General features: G+C 43.3%; 1 protein-coding gene across 4 annotated transcripts in view; it reads right to left on the bottom strand.

Annotated features, from left to right (window-relative positions):
* LOC118111673 (dedicator of cytokinesis protein 3) overlaps nucleotides 1-14,272 on the bottom strand; it is a 46,355-nt gene that overhangs the window by 19,379 nt on the left and 12,704 nt on the right. For 2 of the 4 annotated variants that reach the window (XM_035160472.2, XM_047340470.1), the window contains exons 5-22: nucleotides 14,090-14,186; nucleotides 12,499-12,647; nucleotides 10,826-10,910; nucleotides 9,468-9,509; nucleotides 8,198-8,424; nucleotides 7,903-7,984; nucleotides 7,761-7,821; nucleotides 7,505-7,652; nucleotides 6,405-6,493; nucleotides 4,145-4,270; nucleotides 2,718-2,842; nucleotides 2,407-2,569; nucleotides 2,163-2,269; nucleotides 1,015-1,186; nucleotides 816-913; nucleotides 439-522; nucleotides 235-335; nucleotides 56-137 (exon numbers count right to left, since the gene is read on the bottom strand). In XM_035160472.2, coding sequence (XP_035016363.1) covers nucleotides 56-137; nucleotides 235-335; nucleotides 439-522; nucleotides 816-913; nucleotides 1,015-1,186; nucleotides 2,163-2,269; nucleotides 2,407-2,569; nucleotides 2,718-2,842; nucleotides 4,145-4,270; nucleotides 6,405-6,493; nucleotides 7,505-7,652; nucleotides 7,761-7,821; nucleotides 7,903-7,984; nucleotides 8,198-8,424; nucleotides 9,468-9,509; nucleotides 10,826-10,910; nucleotides 12,499-12,647; nucleotides 14,090-14,186 — 2,038 coding nt within the window. The remainder of the gene's footprint in view (nucleotides 1-55; nucleotides 138-234; nucleotides 336-438; nucleotides 523-815; nucleotides 914-1,014; nucleotides 1,187-2,162; nucleotides 2,270-2,406; nucleotides 2,570-2,717; nucleotides 2,843-4,144; nucleotides 4,271-6,404; nucleotides 6,494-7,504; nucleotides 7,653-7,760; nucleotides 7,822-7,902; nucleotides 7,985-8,197; nucleotides 8,425-9,467; nucleotides 9,510-10,825; nucleotides 10,911-12,498; nucleotides 12,648-14,089; nucleotides 14,187-14,272) is intronic. The other 2 variants (XM_035160474.2, XM_035160476.2) reach the window with 1 other exon arrangement.

Below are 14,272 nucleotides of genomic sequence, written 5' to 3'. Positions count from 1 at the left end.
GTGTTATTCTGCCTTTCTGAATCTAAACCAGACAGAAGTCCGTGTGATTCTTTACCCTCATGGCTTCCTGGATGTGGTCCTGTCGGACGACCTCGGCCGAGCGGTCCATGTACCACTTCAGACATCGAACCAGCTCCCTGCAGAGACGATGGCAGTCAATATCACATGTAACGGTGTGGGTATGTATTTGAATTGTCATGTTTACCGAGATGAATCAAGTAGATGTTGTCGTACTTGTATGCCAAAGCTCCAGCAAAGTGGTTTTGGATGTAGGCGTCCATGACAGGTCTGAAGTGGTAGAAACGGCTGTCCCTGAGTAAGTTGATGATGAACACCTGAACACACACACGTATATAAAGATGTTATGTCTATTTCCTCTGCTTCAAGTCACATTAAATTATTCAATTTGTGTTGTGTGCGTTTTATTAAATTTCCTACCAGTGACTGGAAAACCAGTGGCCCGTATTTATCTGTGTTGTCATCTAAAAGACAGAAGAGTGTATCCAGGACATCTCGCAAGAACTGTGAGGAAAAAACAGAAGACAACACTTAGAACAGCCGTCACATTAAAGGCCTCGCTGAGCACTAGAATAGAAACAAAGGGTAGCCCCCTTCATCCAAAACACACAAGGCAATAAGTCCTGAAATAATAATGTGGCTTCTTCTGTCTCACACACTAACAGATGTTTTATTCTGATTATTTATGACCAGGGAATCTAAATATTTGATGTAGTGTGTGGTCAAGGAAGCCACAGAGACAATAAATATTCTTTACATCCTGCACATCATTAGATACATGATCTGAAGACAGCGACCTTGACAATCTCCTCGCCGCTGGTCTGACGCAGTCGACCGAGGATGTCCAACACCCGGTCCGGATGGGCCTTCCAGTTCAGAAGAGCCAAAAGGTCGACTGAAAACAGAAATCACACAGAGTTTAATCCAAATGAATACGGTCAAGTGAAAATGTAGGAAGAGGAGTATAGTAGGTAAGATGAGATGAGATGAGATCACCGTTTTGTGTGAGCTTGGTGGAGCAGAGTATGGTGGAGACGCAGAGGGCCTCTTTGGGGCTTCTCTGGAACGGCAGGTTGGCCGGCAGGTTGGGGCAACTGTTGAAGTCCTCCTTACAGCAGGGCAGGCTCAGATACAGACCCTGGTTACTGAAGGTGGCGTTTTCATCACACTAGTGGGTCGGACACAGGAGGTTTTAGAGATCGTTCATTAAGGCCTTGGAGACTGTTAAATATCATCACACACGTCACTGAACAAAGTGTTGGTGGATGAGTGGCCTTCACATAACTACAGCAGGGTGTCAGTGAGGTTGGTTTTTAATGTCTGGCCTGAGAGCACAGACACATTTTATTGGCTTCTCCATCTTGCAGCAGTTATGTAATTGTAGGAAATTGTTGTTGGGCTGCTTCTGACCAATGACAAAACCAGATATGCTTATTTTATAATAGTTGGCCCTTGTTGGTGATTGGAGGTTTCTGATAGTGGGTTTTTGGAATGTTGTGATCTGATAAACAACTGCTTATGTTTTCAGAAACCTGGATTAGGCCCGATACCAGTTTGGAGTGGCATGAAAACATCTTAGGTTTGTGAACTGCACACAAATGTTCAGAAAGTTAAAAAAATACATTATTTCTTTCCTTTTGGAACTCCCTCAACACCCAAAATAGTATGACATTGATTTATTAATGTGACAGCCCTAAAGCTGTGATCATTTTAAAATGTAATGGTATATAATGGTAAAAACACCTTTACCATTATACCAAATCACAGTGTTTTTAGACCATGGAGGGCTGATCCCTGATCACATAGCAGCTACAGTTTTTGATGATGGAGAGCAGGAAAAAAACACACATTTCATCACGTTGTCAAAATCTGACAAGACTCTGAAAACATGTTATGAAGCTGTCTCCCAGGACGGGACACTCCATCAACACAGAAACACCCCCCCCCCACCACCACCACCACCACCGCAGCCAGGCCATCATCATTTTTATTGAAAACCTAAAAACACACAGGTCAAAGATAAAGGCAAACCAAAAGGTGTCTTCGTCTCACACTCCCAGCGCGAGTGTGTGTGTGTGTGTGTGTGTGTGTGTGTGTGTGTGTGTGTGTGTGTGTGTGTGTGTGTGTGTGAAACCTGCTCATACCTTGTACACATACAGCTCGTGGCTCTCATCTGACAGCGTGGTCCCATCTTCCCTCATCAGAGGCGTGAAGGCAAAACCAAACAGTTTTTTCTCCCCTTTGTCTTTAGCTGAAAGAAAGCACATCATAGTATCATGCATCATCACTGCGCACGCCACACTCGCACAGCTCGGAGCGTGATCCAGTCTGTCCTAATAAACTCGTGTGCTGAGGGACGACTGCCACTGGGCCGCATTACTGACTCACTGGAGCAGTGTCGGAACTCGAAGCGTAGGTGGGACCCTCTGAAACGATCTATGGGGATGGGCAGCTTGACCATCTCGCTCCAGCGAGGGCTGTTGTTGTGGTAAAGGACGAAGGAGCGGTACTCGCTGTTGCTGGGCTCCCCGCTGCCCAAACTGATGCAGTCCTAAAAAGAGAAGAAAAGAGATTCATTTTTAAACGACATAAGCGGTTAATCAAATTAACGCGTGGAAGGATGGGAGGAACATTACACGCATCATGAGTCATGCATGGGTGATATGGGACAGAACGACTAGTGTACATATGTGTCATACTTTGAGCGTGTCGCCGTCAGCATAGAGCACGTAGAGCGTGACTTCGATGTTCTTCTGGACGCTCTTGCCGCCTCTTTCAAACTCGCCACGCTCAAGGGTCAGATAGAGGTCATTGCGTGTGTCTCCTATGACAATTAACACAATAACAAAGTCAAATCTCTAGTTCTGCTGCGACAGTTTCACTCTTTATTTAAGTGTCCGTTGTTGACTCGACAATGTTATAGAAGTACATGTTATCCTGGTGGAATATCCCCCCCCGCCCCCTCAGCTTGAGGTTCAATTTTAATGACACCAGCAGGACATCTCAGACAATTCATAGGACGATGATTACAATCATGTCTCCTCCCAGGCGATGTTAATAAGTACATGTCAGCCTCTGCTCTACAGATGGACTGCGAGTGGTCAACATAAATTAAGCTGCTGTGCGGACTCAGATGTGCAAGAACACATTGTTGTTCCCGTCAATGAGAAGTGACCCTGCTGAGCCGTAACACACTGTAGCTCATGACTGCAGCAGCACCTTGTTTTGTGAGGTCAGTGTTTAATGGAATAAATATCAGTGGCAACGGTGCAGGAAGATATTGCAGTTATTTATAAAATCAGATTATGGTTATTTATATCCAAGTCATTTCCTTGGGGACAGATGAGTCACAAGGAGTGATACTGGGAGGTATTTCAGGCAAAGTGGAAAGAGCTGGAGGAGAGGAGGGGAGAGGAGAGGAGAGGAGAGGAGAGGAGAGGAGGAGAGAAAGGAGAGGAGAGGAGAGGAGAGGAGAGGAGAGGAGCATACATTCTCAGTAGATACAAAGCGAAATATAAGGTGATGAAATATACCAAAATAAACAAACTGTCACTCCTCTTTTCTTTTTGAAGACCTTTTTTTATATTTTACTGTTGTGTGTGTGTCTATTCTAACAAATGCATGTACAATAGTTATGTATCCATCCTCGGAGTGCACCCCTTCAAAACATTACCAGACAAATCTCAGGGGCTGTGGGATGATTAATGAGGTAGGAATTAAGAAAAATCTAATTTCTCCTCACAGAAGAAAATCTAGACTTAATCTTTGGTTGTTTTGTAAAACACTGAAACTATATAACCTCTTTGAACCTGAAACTTGAGTTGTACAATAACTATCTCACATTTGGACTGTACATCGTGTGCTGTGAAACAGACAATGTCCTCGTCACCACAGCCCACTCTGCTCTCCTGCATCCCTTTAAGGCTATTTCCTGCTGTTTCACTCTTTTACCCCCTAGATCTCACTCGTCCCACATCCTTCTTTTCCACTCCTCGTTCATTTGCACCCTGAGTACCCTGGTCCTTTCATTTGCTTTTAATTCATCCAGAGCAAGTGGCCTTTCATCTCCACCTCCTCCCTGAACCTCTCCATCCCCATTACCACCCACTGCTCTTTGCCTCCTTACCTGGCAGGATGACGTCTGGGAAGCCTAGCTTGCGTGTGAGTGCCAGGGCCCTGCTGAACACAGCCTGGTTCTCCCGTCTGATCTGCTCCAGCTCGCCCCGCAGCAACTGCAGGGAAATGATGAGGCCTGGGGGCAGGTGGTGGTGGTGGGAGTAAATGTGTGTGTGTGTGTGTGTGTAAATGGGGGAGAGGCCAGATGAGGAGGTGTGGGGTTGTGGGAGGAAAGTGGAATTGAAGGGGAAGACAGCGAAGAGACAAAAATGGAGGGAGGGAGGAGAAGGGAGGGACAGAGGGGTATTTAAGAGACATTAGTCAGAATGTGGGGGAGGTGAAGACAAGACAAGAGAGAGGATGGAGAGACGTGATCAGAGCCAGGGAGAACGGAGAGAGGGAGGAGGAATTGTGTTGTGGAATTACACAAAGAAACAAAGAGAATTACGGGTGCTGCACAAACCCTGTGACAGGTTTTTGTGAGGCATGAGTCATAATTTAAACAGTGAGTCGCTCATGAGAGTAGAAGTAACAGTGAATTAGAAGAGTTCAGCTAAACAGTGAGTCCAGTTTGTAAACTCCTGCTCAGAGAGATTGTTTCATACCGAAGATGTGAAGTGACCTGCACTGACTGGATTTCTAAGATGTAATGTTTCTTTCTTCTTGTTATTATAATTGTATTTAACGTGGGTGGGCAATTTTGAAACAATCATCTGTGATGTTAAGTGCTTCAACTTTATAAAACTTTAACTGCAGAACCATTTAATGAATTCACAATAATTGGAAGGGAGTTTCTGTTTTTGGATGGAATTGCCTGACGTTTTATACATATTCACTTTTAGAGTAAATAACAGTAGTCGGTTAATTGATTAGATTATCAACGAGAAAATAATTGGCAACAACTTAAGTTCAAGTTGTTTCAACAGATTTCCCTGATAAACACAAACTTAAAATGTTGTGACTGACTCATGTCAGAGCAGAATGAGAGAGACTGTGATCGGGGGAAAAGACTTAAAGCTCATTAAAAAACAGTCTTCATCTCTAATATTTAATGAGGAAACTTTAAAAAAAATTAAGAACTATTAACAGAGTTTGTTAAAGCGACAGAACTTCCACTTCCGGGGATCATGAGGAATTCACACTATTGATTTGGCCACGTTTCAGTTCAGTGAGCGCGACGTAGACGCAGTCTGAGCTCCGGTCAAGCACTGAACGATTTGGTGAACAAATCTTTTTAATGACCTGATTCTAGTGATTCGGGACAGTGACTGAAGAGAACTCACATCACCAAAGAGCCTGGGAGCTTCAGGGCTCACCACGTTCATGTAAACCAGAATCCTAGTGGACTCTGAGACTGTTGGCCAGTTGGAGCTTGTGCATATTATCCTGGTGCCTGCAGACTTGGAGCGACTTGCTGCAGCAGTTTGGTTAATAATGAATTAAATGTTTTGGATTTTGTTTGAAATACTTCATCACATAAATCTCCTGCTGTCATATACAAGCAACAGAATATATAGGTTTTACTAACCTATATGTTATGTTGCTTGTGTATGCAGTTTTAAAATTAAAGTAAATACACTTAATGTGTTTATAGGTTATTATTAGTTAATTTACTTCACTCAATACTGACATATGCACTCATTTGGCCCATTTAAATACAAGGGTCTAATCTGTTGTATCCAAAATTGATTATTTTAACTAACATATAACATTTTAGACAAATGGATACCTCAGTAAAAACAGTACATCAAAACCATGTAATGTCATATTTAGCCCAACACTCGTCACAGTGAAAAGTACTGTTACATAGTAAGGGATGTTTAATGGCTCTTTATGAAGTCATGGTTCACATGTATTATAAAAAACATTTTGTCTCTGGTAAGTGGTTTTACTGCAGCTCACTGAGCACAGTCTTCCTCTGAGCAACTTCTTGGAAACAGTAAATATAAAAAATAAATGAATAGTGTATAAAAAATGGCGATAGTGTGTTCTGTAGATTATTCAGGGTAAGTGGAACAAAGCAGAGAAACGCTGCTGAAGAATTTATTTCAAATGTAATTTTTCACAGTTTTGCACATCAGAAGTGACGTTTTGATTCAGCTCTAAATCTTGGAGTTGTGCTTCTCAAACTCTGGGGAAATTTCTAGGAATGCTTATTGTATGATGACTGCATACCTTGCTTTTGAATACATAAATATCTTTGTGACTTCAACCACAAAAAAGTGACTTTATAACTATAATTAACAGATCTACAGAGACAACAAATTTACCATAGTTGGTGCTGGGAGCTGAGTACTTGGTGTTGGACTTGCGTATGATGTTCTCATGTATCTGGTACCACTCGTTCTCGTTGTTACACCTGGAGAGAAAAGACAGGAGGGTGCAGGGCTGTAGCGCCGCGCCCATTAGTGGGTCCAGATGGAGGGATGGGGTTTCTGTGCATGGGGACTATATGAACAGCATGTGTCCCAGAGCCGATTTCCTCCTGGAGAAAAGTAGCAGCAGGGGGAGGTGCTATCAAGCAACACATTAGCCCAAATGCACAGCACACTAAGCAAACCTGACAGCCAGCCCTCTACCAGCCTTTTTCATTACTGTGGGCCCGTAGGCCCCTGGGAAAGGCATGGGGAAATGCACAGGCTGGAGCCTTATAGGAGCCGACAGTTTGGAGGCAGCTCACTACTGAATCACTGCTTGCTCTTCAAAGGGAAGAGCTCTGCGCGTCAGCAGAGAAATCCAATAAAAACGACAGCTTTCTATTCCAGGAATCTAGAATTTCACACCGAGATGTAAAGTATACACTGCTTCACAAGAAAAACGTCATGTAACAGGATGGAAGTGTATGAATGACCTCTGACCCCAAGCGGACACTGAGGAGGACACACCGGGAGACATTCTAGCTGTTGACTGGCAAGAGAAAACGCTGAGCTTGTTGTTATTTTCCTTTGTCCTCTAACTTTGCTCAATTATCCATGTGTCATCGCTCTCAGTCTCTTCCTCTCTCCTTCTGCGTCTCCTTCCTTCCCCGGGTCGGCCGGTGGATAAGAGTGGCTCTCTGTGGCGAAGCCTAACAGAAGCAGCCAGATTCACAACACGCCAAGTGTCCTATCTCAGGCCTGGGGCGAGCAACTATTGATTTTCAAGAGGACACTTCATTATCATTCTGGTCGAAACACAGCCGGCATCAACACTGAGGCACTAGGTTATCATGCACAACATTTGCACAATATTTACACCTCTGTAGCTCAATACTTAGATGCTTTTACTTCCTAAAGGCCAGAAGTCATGCAACCAGTCATTTTTATTCACTTTTCAGAGGAATTTATAATCCAGAGGAAGGAGGAGGAAGAAGAGCTTCACTTATACTCACGTATAAACTTTGAGCACAAAGTCCTTCTCCTCTTTTAGGTCTGTGATGGTGTGGAAAACATCGCTCATGGCAAGAACAGCGCAGCCATAAGGTCGTCTGTACTGCACATGGGGGGGGCCTTTCTTTGAGTCGTTCAGCAGCATACGACCTGGACACAAAAAGGAGAAGAAGATGCAAAGAGGGAAACACGGATAATAAAAAATAAAAATCTCTGCCATTAAAAATAAGGAGTATGACACCAAACTAGTTTATTTACCAGTTCTTATGACGTGTGCAACGATGTACAGGTCCTTCTTCAAATCTTTACTGCTCAGGTCCTGAAGAGAGATGAGATGTCAAACGTCAGCAGAAGAAATACTGAATATTTGTATTCACAGGGAGAAGGGGAAGGATGTTACCGTGAAGAGAGCACACAGACGATCAACCTTCTCTGGATTCTTTGGTCCGCCATTTTTGTTCAGTTTCACCATAAACTTCTCACTGCAAAGGAAACCGAGAGTCCGTCAGCGACAGAATCAACAGACAGTGAGTAGATATATGTGTGTGTGTGTGTGTGTGTGTGTGTGTGTGTGTGTGTGTGTGTGTGTGTGTGTGTGTGTGTGTGTGTGTGTGTGTGTGTGTGTGTGTGTGTGTGTGCGCATGTATGTGTACCATTCAAGGCCGTTATGCTTTCACTGACATTCCTCCACATACCTGATCTGTTTGGCCTCGCGAGTGTCGTACAGAGAGAAGAAGACGTCGGCGTCCTCGCTGATGCTGTTGTAAGTGAAGCTCTTCAGATTGATGAAGAGGTGGTGCGACACAGGGACACGGCAACCGTCGCCATGGCGCTGTCTCGTGCTGTCGCCCTGGGGACGCAGAAGACAGTGACCGCTAAGTAGACGGGTCCCAGCTGAGGAGGAGTCCAAGCAAGTGCTCTTCTGTTTATAGATAAAGTTATTTAACAGATCAATGATGGGTATCAACGAAGTATATGTTCTATACTTTATTACATCCTGTCCATCAAAGAACACACGATTTACTGCAGGGCGACATACAGGGTGTCGTCCAGATAAAGAAACAATGAATGAACGATTCTGTTTTCCTATGATCTATGACTACTGAAGGCTAACTATTAAAAAATAAACCATTTAAGTTGAGGTGACCGACAATTTAAAATTTCAGTCAAAAATTTGCCCCAGTAAAGACTCAACTGAATTCACATTTATTGTGCAACATGTTGTCATTGTATTTTATCTGTTGTACTTCATTTAATTCATCTATAAAAGTTTACGATTGTATTCAAGCACAGATATAGCTTTTCTTATTAGTATATCATTCATTATTAATTGTGCTATTATGTTGTGTTATTTATTTATATAGGAAAAAAGGCTAATATCTCAATATAAAGTATAACTGATATCTTTAAAATAAGAACATTTGAATACATTCTTTTTATATTTGATAAAATCTTTAACTTCCATCGAGGGGAAAAACATCTGGCTGATGAGTTGCTTTTTGCCCACTTCTGCTTCCCAGCCTCCTCTCAGTATAAATAAGCTCAGTTCAGCCTCCATGAGAAATCTACTAGAATTTAGATAACGATAACTATGGCAGAAAGTCAAATATATTGCACTTCTTAATGGAGTCAAAAATCAACAGGTCCTTAAACCGTTGTTCGCAGACAAATAAAATCCAGTGGACACTTCTATTCAAAGTGACTTAAAGCACCATTCATGCATACTTTGGGGCATATGTGGTCCCAGTGGGAATCAACCTTCACTTCCTGGCAGCGTTGCTGTGAGCTTCTTATAGAGCTTGGCAGTGACGCCTTGTAATTTTAATTTTAACCCTACATGCTCTTATAGATCACCAGGATTACAGCCAACCAGCAGATACGAGTCTGAAGGGGATGGCATGTTTGGGAGAAGAAATATAAAATGAGAGATGAAGAGAAAGTAGAAGAGCTTTGAAAAGACTGTACCTGATTTGTGCTTTGCTGACCACAGTGTCTGCTGGATACGTGCTAGAAAAGAGTGAAGTTCAAAAGAAAAAGAAGTCAGATCAGTCGGCCCGTCCTTTCCTCTTCCCACACAGAGCTGGACCTATTTACCTCAGAGCAGCTTCAGACACACGCTACCAGAGTAAGGCCTCAGCTGAAGATTCAAATTGGACAGAAATCTCACCTACGTACATGCAGAGTGGCGGCACTACTGTTCCTGCGGCGCTAAAAGAAGCCCACATGAGGCAGAATGTGAGCGTGTGGGAGAGGAGAGGACAAAGCCGCTGTCGCCCACACATACCTCTCTGCTCAGCAGCCTAAAAGAACTCCTCTACTCCCCTACCTGAAGAGGTGCCAAGACCTCGTGCCCTGCCAAAAAACTAGCTCACTTTCATCGACAGAGTCAGGTGGCTTTTTGCCAAGGCAGAGCTACGCTGTTGTTTCTGGACAGAGCATTTCGTGCACAAACACCGCGTGTGCGAAACATGGCAACGGGATAATGGGAGGCTGCAGGGCATGTGGAAAATGTTTTGATCAGCATATGGAGCTTCAGCTACTAACCTGAAAGGATCCCCCTGCTAGATAACCATCTCCAGCAGAATTACATTATATTTCATAACATCTGTGCTGTAATCACGTGCTTCTAAAATTAGATCTGCCTCTGAAAGTCTCCCCTGTGTCCCTGGACAGGTTTGGAAGTCCAACACCGCTACAGCCAAAATACATTTGAGACATTATTTATTCATGGGAATGTATCTCCAGTCTGTTTGGGGGGGTGAGAGCAACCAGAACTAAAGTATGTTATGTTAAGTTATCAAAAAGAAACAATAAATAATTCATTGGTATGTATTTACCCCCTGCCTCACCTGGCCCTGTCACTTTGCATTACGTCTGCAGTGCGAGCCAGCAATCAGGCTGGTGGGAGTCACGTGGACGCACGGAGAGGGACACACTCAATATGGCGGTAAGATAAGCATAAAGAACAGGTCACATGAGGCGGCTCCAGCAGCTGCATCGTGCTCCATCTCTTGTGAGTCACCTTCTTATGGATGATTTGATAATCGGTACAGTCACACATCCCTACACATCCAGCAACACTTTCTTATATGTAAAACCGCGCTGTGCAATGGAAACAGAGGCGCACAGTGGGAAAGAAAAACTCATAAAGGCAGCATCATTTGAGTCACGGCTACTGGTGAGTGTGTGCATGCGCTGGGGATGTGTTATTGCATTTTTAATCATATGCACACGTTCACTTCATTAATTTAATCTATTTAATAATTCAGGGTAGGAATTTGTACAGCATGCACTTTTTTAAAATATGATGTTATCTAACGTACCAGTTTGTGTAGTTCAGATACGCTGATCTGATCTGGATCCACCATTTCAAACTCCTTTCTGGGAACAAGGTCTAAACCCAGGTGCCTGTGAAAGAGGGTTCAGGAGAGAAGAAGAAAGAAATTAGAGTTAAAAAAAAAAAGAGGTTCTGAGTCAAACAATATCACATAATACAATTTCTAGTGAAAAGTGAAAGTTTATCAGATGTTTATCTCAACACATTAAAATCTTTAAAAACCTTCTTTTATAAACACTTTTCAGCACATTTACTTGCCTACATTACTTTGATATAATTCGGAGGTACTTGTACTCTGAGTATTTATACTACATGGTACTTTATACTATAACAGTATATTTCAGAAGGAATAATGTACTGTTTACTCCACCATTCATCGGGTATCCGTAGATAATAGCCTGATAGTGAGTAGTTTGACAATTTGGGATATGAGCCTGTGTACTGGGGTGGTACAGTTATGGTTGGTCTGTGCTGGTTGCAAAACAATTGTTCATGGCCAAGAAACAGTGGTAGCAAATGGTTAATAATAGTTAATAATAGCATATTTCCTTAAACTTCGTTGTTTGAATACTTATAGATTTCATAGCAACAGGATTTAAAGTTGTTAAGCTCCACCTCAGAAAAGTAGAGGAGTAAAAAGGTCCCAACTTCCTGCCTAAACAGCTCAACTTCTATTTATACTGTAAATTAAACTGTATTCTGTATCAGTTTACCACAAACTCTGTAAATATTTAAACAGAAGACTCCGGTTGCTACGTCATTGCGCCCGAAGGATAATTTTAGATTTGACGTGTGCATCATTTTATTCCAGCTCCTTTGCAAGACACGTTTGGCATCATTGGGAACAGTGGGATTCTTCAGTGGAACGAGGATTCATGGGTTTTAACAGTGATGTTTCACTCAGTGTGGGAATGAAGGGGTTAAGTACAGTACTGCAGTGAATATACTTGGCATACATGTACCACTGATTCATGCTGTACTAGTGTATATATATATATAACCTTTTACTTAAGCAAAATTGTTCAGCCTGAAGTCACAGAGTTCTCTCAGGGCTGCGGTGACCATGAAATCACATCACTGCAGCTTTCAGGTCAGTGTGCACCACAGACCACTGACAGGCTGAACACAGTATCTCAGGCTCTACTTCTGAATGTTCTCAACATTAAAACATACTGTTCAATCATGACACCCACACTGTGACGCTGACCGACCCTGTGATGTAGCTCAAAGTGAACGTGCCAGTGTTTTTATGTGCAATTGTGAATCTTATGTTAAATTGAAAGATGGCCCGTCCACATAAAGTTCTTCCTCCGCCGAGCTGGAGCCCTCACATCTTTATCTCTGATATGGATGCCTGTCTGAGCTCAGTTGGATGGAGTCTGAAACTGGCAACAGTAGGAATACAGCTTTACAGTTCCTCCAGGGGGATGTGCGTTGACTTTAAGCTGCTTGAAATTCACTCATCTGCTAAATGACCATAAAATTACATCATAGAGGATGCTATTATGCACCCACTCAGCCGGCATTGTAGATCCCTCCTAGTGCCAAGGAAATATTGTATTCTTTGGTGGCCAACAGTTAAAGACAAATGTTTGTTGTGGAGCATTCAATCCCGCCCGGTCTCTTGATGCAGTGCGTTCAGTATTAAGCGTTACTCACTCGTTGCCCCAGTCAAGCCGCACTGTGATGTGCCGCTTGATCTCACGAGTCTGGTCCTGGGCGAGATGACCCTGGATCAGCTGCCGACGCAGGTCGATGAGCTCGTTCATCACATGACGGAGCTTATGGAACAGATCCACCTTGTGTTTCTGTTGAAGCAGCCAAAAGAGACTTAGCCAGGATATGTCATATCCTACTACTGTGGTATTTGTATAAAGACTAATACTGAAAATCATCCCAGAATTCACCTCATACTATGTGTAATATTACAGCTGAACAAGGAAAGAATAGTATGTGCAACAGAATCTGGTGATTTATTTTACAGTGAGTTTAAAAAACAACTCGTGCAGCACATAGAAGAACAACATGTTCCACGGGTTTTGTTATCGAAGCAAAAAACTCATATCCCTGGTAAGTGTGCTTTGACCCCCTCACGGTAATGAATTAAAATCAGTGTTTCTCACAGAATAAGGACAACACTTTTCTGCCTAATGACAGGACAGGCCCACATTACCTCCCAGGTTTGTTTACATAAATGGAAAGATTAAGCACCGCCACAGTGCCCGTGTAAATTTAATGAGGACAACAGTACATGTTCTCAGCGGCTGGTTGCTGCTGAAAAACAAAGGTTTTTGTCAGGGTTGATGAGCCCTTTTGGACGACTATTCCACAGGGCTCATTGTGTACATTACAACGGATACACAGTTCTGCTTAGGCCATTGTTCCCTGAAGTCGCACCATGAATTCTAATTGGCAGCAATAAGGTGAAATGCATCAACATCCAGCCAATGCGAAAACCCCCTGTTATCGTGGATGCAACTGCGGCAACATGGCCCATATCACACAGGGGGTGAGCACCAAAACAAGCACTGCTAAATCAGCCCTTCACATTAGTCAGGCTTCAGAAGAAGTTACATCACCACACCAATGCCTCGGGCTCCTTGGTTGCTCAGAGCATGAGCAGTCCTCAGCGAGAGGTTATGTAAAAACTTGCTGCCAGCTCTGCAACGTATCCACTCAGCTCCAAACTCCAAAACCCTACCAACCACTTCTGCCTGCCCCCTCGACACTTAGCGGGATTAAGGACGCCTTAAGTTTCCAGTAATCACGTTTGCCCGGCAAGTAAAGGCTGACTGAAGGTGGTGGATTTGAAGATGATGCAGAAAACGTTGAGAGGCAGGCCGGGATCAATCAATGGCTGAATGACACAGCATGAAATCGCATATGACAGGTCTGCGGGCCATTATCCGTTCCCCAGCCACCATTTCTGTCCCTACGCAGATAGTATGTGAAAATGTAGGGTGAGATTCAGAATGACGTGCTATGGGGAAATATGTAAAGGAAGTGTCAATGCGTGTTTGGGCTAAATCCCAGGCTATTCACCACTCCTGAGTGCGGAGAAGAAAAACATACTCTAGAAGCTTAGTCCATCAAACCCCCTCAGGAGGATACAAATGAAACAATGATAGATGCAATTTCTTCTCGCAAAAAGCCGTTTTTCTTTCACCTCCCTTGGAAATCTTGCTAATGTCGAATCCACTCTCACATTTATTTCAGCTTAGTGTCTTGTTCTGATGTAAGTGCTACTGACCACGTAGAGCTGCTTCCACAAGACCCCCCATTCCTGCAGTGTGGAGGTGGTCTCTGTGATGATAGGGTCCTCGAGGGGCACCACCGTCTCACACAACCTGCAGTGGGAAAAAAAGACTTGCATGAATATGAGCGCGCACAAGGACACACACACACACATACAGATGTCAGTGTAGAATCTACA

The sequence above is a fragment of the Hippoglossus stenolepis genome, chromosome 6, assembly GCF_022539355.2.
Source record: "Hippoglossus stenolepis isolate QCI-W04-F060 chromosome 6, HSTE1.2, whole genome shotgun sequence".
Lineage (NCBI taxonomy): Eukaryota > Metazoa > Chordata > Actinopteri > Pleuronectiformes > Pleuronectidae > Hippoglossus > Hippoglossus stenolepis.
The sequence above is the reverse complement of the archived record's forward strand: the minus strand, read 5'-3'. Positions and strand labels throughout refer to the sequence as shown.